This window comes from Mastomys coucha, unplaced genomic scaffold, assembly GCF_008632895.1.
Source record: "Mastomys coucha isolate ucsf_1 unplaced genomic scaffold, UCSF_Mcou_1 pScaffold6, whole genome shotgun sequence".
NCBI classification, from domain to species: domain Eukaryota; kingdom Metazoa; phylum Chordata; class Mammalia; order Rodentia; family Muridae; genus Mastomys; species Mastomys coucha.
The window spans coordinates 26,447,040-26,453,446 of record NW_022196912.1 but is presented as its reverse complement, the minus strand read 5'-3'; the positions used below and the strand labels follow the sequence as shown (position 1 = coordinate 26,453,446).

The window sequence follows — 6,407 nt, the reverse complement described above, 5'->3', positions numbered from 1 at the left end:
AAGAAATAGTGGCCAGGGAAACAGAAGGCAGAGATCTCTAGGGCTTGGGGCGTTGGCCTGTGGTTTCTGTCCCTTTGTGTCTGCTTCTCACTCTGTCAGGTCAGGTGGAAGAGACTGAATTCAAATCGGCTCTGGGACATCGCTGGAGGGGATGCTGGCTGCAAAGCTTGCAGATTACACAAATAAATCTGGAGAGGAAAAATCAAGCGGACTTCCTGCAGCCTTGGAGGCTGGGAATTTCCTGAATACCTGATCCAGGTAGCAAACACCTAGAGTTTTGGGGGACCCACAGAAAAAAAGAGGGTTATGCCTCAATTTTTGCTCCTTAGCCTCCCTGGCTTAGTCAGAGCAGCCTGAATGGAGCACACCTGCAGCTTCCAGCGCCCCGCTGACCTGGCGTAGGGGGTGTGTGTGTCATCAGTTTGAAGGACATGTCAGCGACCCGCGAGAGAGCTGAGCCAGGAGCTGGAATTCGGACGGTTGATCCACCGAGTGACGGAAGAACCCGGGCTCCCTGAGGCGTCAGGTAGGTAAAAAAGGCTCGCCCCATACTGGGGAGGGGAGAGGAGCTGGGATGGAGGCGGGGCTCTTGAGGCAGCCGGCCAGTGGCCAAGGGGGAGGGGAGTGGCAAAGCACAGCTCCGCCCCCTGCGCGCCGCCTAGCTTGCGGACCGGAGCAGGAGGCGGCAGCCAACCTCGGCGCTGAATGGGCGGGTGGCGTCCCGCTCTGTCCCGCCCGCCGCCGGCCCCCCATCGGCTGCTCCCGCCGCGCCCGGGTCTCCGCCCGCAGCTGCCTGAGCCCGCCGGGCTGTGAATGAAAGGCAGGCGCGGCCGGGACTAGCTGCCAGCGACGCGGCGACGCCGGCCTCCCGGGAGGCGCGCTCCCCGCCGAAATGTACGGTAAGGAGGCTTGGCGCCCCGGCTGGGGCCCGCAAACTTCCAGACGCGGACCTTTGTCCCCCAGAGTGGCCCCCAGCGCAAAAGAGAGAACGCCGGCGTGGTGCCAGGCTGGGCTGCTTTAGTCTCCTGTGAACGTGCGTCTGTGCCGAGAGGACAAAGATGCCTCCGGCCGGGGGACTGACTGGTCCCCTGAGGTTCCTCGGGCAGGCGTGTGCAGGCGCTAGGGGCGGTGGTCCGGCGCCTGGTAGGGACTCTGATGGTCAAAGGCACCAGGCTTTGGGAAAAGGGAGTATCTGGAGCTGAGCCGACAGTGTTGGTGGAGGTGATCGTGTGACAGTATTTGCAGAATTAACAAAGAGGCTTGTGCATGGGAGTTTGATGCGCTAAAGTGGTCCAGGGTAGAGGGGAGCTGCTCACTGCCAGTCTGCTGCCGGTCTCCTAGGAGGTGGGAAGCGGCGCCGACGGTGAAGGAGCTGGCGAGCGAGGTTCATCTCCAAGCTGGGTGGACTTGGTCTCTACCTAACACTGCTGCTAGTGGTATGCAGGCTCCCCAACTTCCAGATTGGCCCTACGGAGGGCTGATGGGAAGAGATGCTGCTTCGAGGGTCTCTCCCAATTACGCAGCCACCGCCCCCACGGATGTGTGGCTTCTCCCAAACACTCACGGTGCACGGTTCTGCTTGCTCATTTGCCAAGAATTCCTTTAGTTCTGCAGGCAGTGGGGATGAAGAAAGCGTTCCTTGGGTCCCACTTGGCGGCTCATAAGAGTGGTCCAGTCTAGAATGGGCTGCCTTGCAGAGCCTGCCAAGGGTACATGTGTGCGTGTATTCCTGTGGACACAGTTTATGAGAGCCCAGGTCTCTGGTAGTTTATTCTGGGGCCAGCAGAAGAATTGGAGCGGTGTTCTCCCTCCCCTACTGCAGGGTAGGAGCTCGGGCTGCACCTGAGGGGTGAGTGATCTAGAAGTGCATATTCCCAATTTAACCCATCTCTAAGGCAGCTGGCTGCCTCTGTGAACAGACCATGAGTCACAAAGTTTGTTAGCACAGAGAGCGTGCTGAAAGGGCTCAGCAGTTAGTGGGCCCCCTATTTAGTAGACGAAGACTTAACTTTTGCCTTGCGTCTCCTTCCCAGGCCAGTTGATCACACAGCCACGCGATGATTCCTATAGAGGTGTCAGCAGGCCCTCACAGCGAGTATTAATTCTCTTGGGTGGAGAGAATGGGGGGAGGGGAGATGTCCTCAGAGGTTGGACCCATAACCCGTGGGGACTCTGAAAGAAGGTGACTGGACTTGTGCTTTGCCTTTTGGGAGGTAGAAAGAGCCACAGCCCTCTTTTATTCTGTCTGTGCTCTCCCCTCCCACCCGCCCCCTTTCTGCAGAGGGAGCAGGCTGAAGCTGCAGATCACTTGACAAAAGCATGTGACTGCAGGGGCACCTGCAGCCAGGAAGAAGTTAGGACAGGCCCAGTCAGTCAGTATGGGCCAGAATTAGCAGCTCTGGGTCACCATATTACATCTATAGATAATGTGTAACTTACGGTGTCTGAGAATTAGGGTTGGGGGTTCCTAGTCTGCTCTTGTTGGGAGAGCTGAACAGGATGTGGAGTCGGTCTAACTGTGGGCTATTTTCAGATGCACCATGAAATTCCAATTCTCTTTAATAATATTTTTTATTTCCCCAGATGCAAACAGAGCAGGGACTAATCCTAAATGATTCATAGAAAGACGGTGATGAAGGGCTCTACTGGGTAGCTGCCTACCGCACAGGAAAAACACATTTAGTGCTGGGTGGGAGCTGGCCCCTTGCAGAGACTGGTCTCTGGAGTTGTCTCTGCTCTCCGGGGAAGCCTCGCTTGCCTGCCTGCGGTTAACTGTGGTCTTGCCTTAGTGAAAAGTAACAGGCTGCCGAGCTCTTAGCATTCTCTCCCTAGATGATGAAAAGGGATGGGAGAAGAGCTCAGACAGCCTGGCTACATAGTGCTTTCCAGGTTGGCCAGTGCTGTATAGAAAGAGGCTCTCTACATAGGGAGGAGATAGCTAAAAAAAAGAGAAAAGGTGGCATTATGCACTTCCTACGGATTGTCCTTCTTTCACCTAATTTTATGAGTGACCTGTCCAGGGTGACGGGTGGAATAAGACAGGGTGACACCGGGCCTCTTAGCTCAGAGCTGGCCCCCTGTCTTCCTTCCCCAAATGTCTCAGGAGAATGCTTATCATTAGATGCCACCAGGCATTTTTATGAACTGATTTATAGTAAGGACCTATAGAACCAGAAGCTGCCTAAGAGCTGTAGATAAAGGTGACCTTTAAACACCTACCTTGGTGATGCAATCTATTATAAACTCAGATCCTTGATCTGTGCCCTGTCCTCAACCTGTGTCCTCACTCCTTGCCAGCTCCACATAGATCTTCATTTTTCCTCTTGTCTACCTTACCTTTGTCCTCCACAACTTGGTTATCTGGCTTGGCCCTCGGTCTGTCTCCTGTCTTTGCCCTAGAGGAGACCAAAGGTCTTTTGTCTTTCCCGGAGGGCATAGCGGGATCCTAGACCTGGGGTCTGTGGATCTCAAACCAAGACCCCTTCACAGCTTTGTGGCCTTAGACAAGTGGGCTCATATCACTATAAAATGGTGAGATACCCACCCACCTCCCAGGTCTGTTGTTCCCTTCAAAAGCCAAACGAGGGGTCCAGAGCTTCCTATGAGGTTCTGTTTACACTTGCACAGCAGTGCACAGAGCCTGACCATCTCGGGCCCTTGTGGTGCTTCTCTCCGCTGCCTGTTTGCATCTTCTCTCACCACAGCCTAAACAGACATGCTACCTTGACCTGCTAACTATGACCCATTAAACAGCTCTCCTCTTCCTATTCTTCTCTTTCTGAGACTAGGGTGACAGTATGCATCCCGAGTTAGCCTTGAACGCTTCTTCATACTCCCGCCTTTGTCTCTGGAGTGGTGGGCTTACAGGCGTGTGAAAAATCATACTCAGCCTGAGCTGTTTTCAGGCCCATCCAAGCTGTTGCTACTATCCACTCATCTCTAAGCCACAGTCACTCTCTTAAATGGCTCTCCAAAGGGACCCAGATTACTTCCTATACTCTATATAAGAAGGGCTTTTCTGTGTAGCCCTGGCTGTCCTGGAACTCTGTAGACCAGGCTGGCCTTGAACTCAGAGTCCACCTGCCTCTGCCTCCCTTGAGGACTAAAGGTGTGCACCACCACTGCCCTACTCTATAGTCTTGATTATATCTCTGAACATGGAGTGACAAGAGTCATGATGAAAAGTACTTTGTCCTGGAGAGGGGCAGTCAGCAGACAAGTTTTCTACAAAGGTGGATCCCACTGTCTTTTGGGTGGGATTATATAGTTAAGATTTAACCTGGGCTGGAGAGATGGCTCAGTGGTTAAGAGCACTGACTGCTTTTCCAGAGGTCCTGAGTTCAATTCCCAGCAACCACATGGTGGCTCACAACCATTTGTAATGGGATCTGATGCCCTCTTCTGGTGTGTCTGAAGATAGCAACCGTGTACTCACATACATTAAATAGATAGATAAATAAATAAATATTAAAGATTTAATCTATTCCTCTCACCATGGCCAGAAGCATGAGCGTGTCCCACTTCCCCACTGAGGCCAGATCGAGTTTTCTGAGAAGGGTGCCTCCAGAGACTGAGGGCAGCTGGCCAGGAAGCATAAAGAGACAGACTAGAGAGGATTTCCCCACCACACTGTGGTCTGGGCATGCTGGTCCCACAGAAGCCAAAGCTGCTCTGCCTAATTCCTCTGTATTTTCAGCTGTGCTCCCTCCCAGCTTGGAGATGGAGAATGCTCCCTGTAAGAAGAGCATTGGTGTCCAGCTTTGGAAATTGGGCTCAGTGCATCCAATATATCCTGCACAACTGTTAGAAATGGAACAGAGGTGCAAAGACTCACCTTTGCAGAAATTTGTCTGTTTGCCTATCTGTCTCTCTGGTTTTGTCTGTCTCAGTTTCATCTGCCTCTGTGTGTCTCTGTTTCTGTCTCTCTGCCTTTCTCTGTCTTTCTCTGCCACTTTTCACACACACACACACACACACACACACACACACACACACACACACACACTCTCAGTCAGAGTGACCTCTCCTGCAAATCTTGAGCCTTCTGCAGTTACCTGGTACCCGCCATGCTTGGCTTCTGCTGCATGGCCTGCCCTTCCTTCCTTATACCACCCGTTTCTCCTTTGGAAGACGCCCCGTGGGTAGAGCTGTTTTCTGTCTCTTGCTGCTCACAGTTCAGTGATTCAGACTGTCTCAGTGTTGTTCTTTCATATCAATTGAAAACAAGAAGTTAACATTTCTTCACCGAAGATCTGGAGAAGAGAGAAGGGGAGAGGCAGGGGTGAGATGTGGTGGGGTGGGGTGGGGTCGGGGAATCATCCCTTCACTGCTTCCCAGTCACACCCATCTTTGGGGCTTGGGGTTAGCTCAGTGATAGAACCAAGACTTGATCCCCAGCACTACAAAACAAAACAAGCAAACAAAAACCCTTAGAACAAACTCTTGAACTGAGTGGTAGCCCATGCCTTTAATCCCAGCACTCAGGAGGCAGAAGCAGGTGGATCTCTGAATTTGAGGACAGCCTGGTCTACCGAGTGAGTTTCAGGACAGCCAGGGCTACATAGAAAACTGTCTCAAAAAACAAAAACAAACAAAAGAACAAACAACTGAATAAACCCTGTCAAAGCGCCTGGTTTCGCGTCAAAGCATCTTGTTTTGTGTTACAGTTTACCCGGATACTATGATTTTGCCACTTGGTCAAATCCTTGGTCCTTTCCCTCGCTTTCTTTCTGGATCTCTGCTATGTTTGTCACTTTTGGCCAGCGACTCTGAAAGAGCACTGAGCTCTGTGCACTGACTAGAGAAATGCCCTAGCCCAGCTCCAACCCCAGCTCTTCCCCTCAGGTAACTTTGAACCGAAGCTTTTACACACACTCACACGCTCTGAAAAGCACACCCACCTCATCGTGGAAATTAAGTTGAATGAGAGTTGCCCCATTTTTCTCCTTTCCTCGGATTCTTCACTGCTTCTTTATTTTGTTTGTGTGTGCAGGTATGACATGTGTTTATGGTATGTGTTGGGGGGCAGGTGTTGGGGGTGCCCACGCATGCCATGGCACGTGTGTGTGTGTGTGTGTGTGTGTGTGTGTGTGTGTGTGTGTGTGTGTGTGTGTAGGTCAGAGGACAGCTTCAGGTGCGAGTCCTCACCTCCCGCCTCATCTTGTTCATCACAGCACTATGTGTGCCAGGCCGGCTGGCCTGGGAACTTCCATGGTCACCTTATCTCTGACTCCCATCTCACCCTAAGAATGCTGGGGTTACAGTTGTATGCTGCCATGCCTGGCTGTATGTAGTAGGTTCGGGAGACTTGAACTCAAGTCTTCCCCTTTGCATTGCAAGATGCATTTTGCCCTTTGAGCTAATTTCCCTACCCCTTTGCCTCTTGATTTAGGAAAAGAACCCCCCCC

At 52.2% G+C, this 6,407-nt stretch overlaps 1 protein-coding gene across 4 annotated transcripts in view; it reads left to right on the top strand.

Annotated features, from left to right (window-relative positions):
• The first annotated feature begins 471 nt into the window (after positions 1–471).
• Positions 472–6,407, top strand: part of Efr3b (EFR3 homolog B) — a 77,832-nt gene continuing 71,896 nt past the window's right edge. For 2 of the 4 annotated variants that reach the window (XM_031355487.1, XM_031355486.1), the window contains exon 1: positions 654–899. In XM_031355487.1, the coding sequence (XP_031211347.1) occupies positions 893–899 (7 nt within the window). In that variant the 5' untranslated portion in view covers positions 654–892. Of the gene's footprint in view, positions 527–653; positions 900–6,407 lie in introns of those variants that run through there. The other 2 variants (XM_031355488.1, XM_031355485.1) reach the window with 2 other exon arrangements.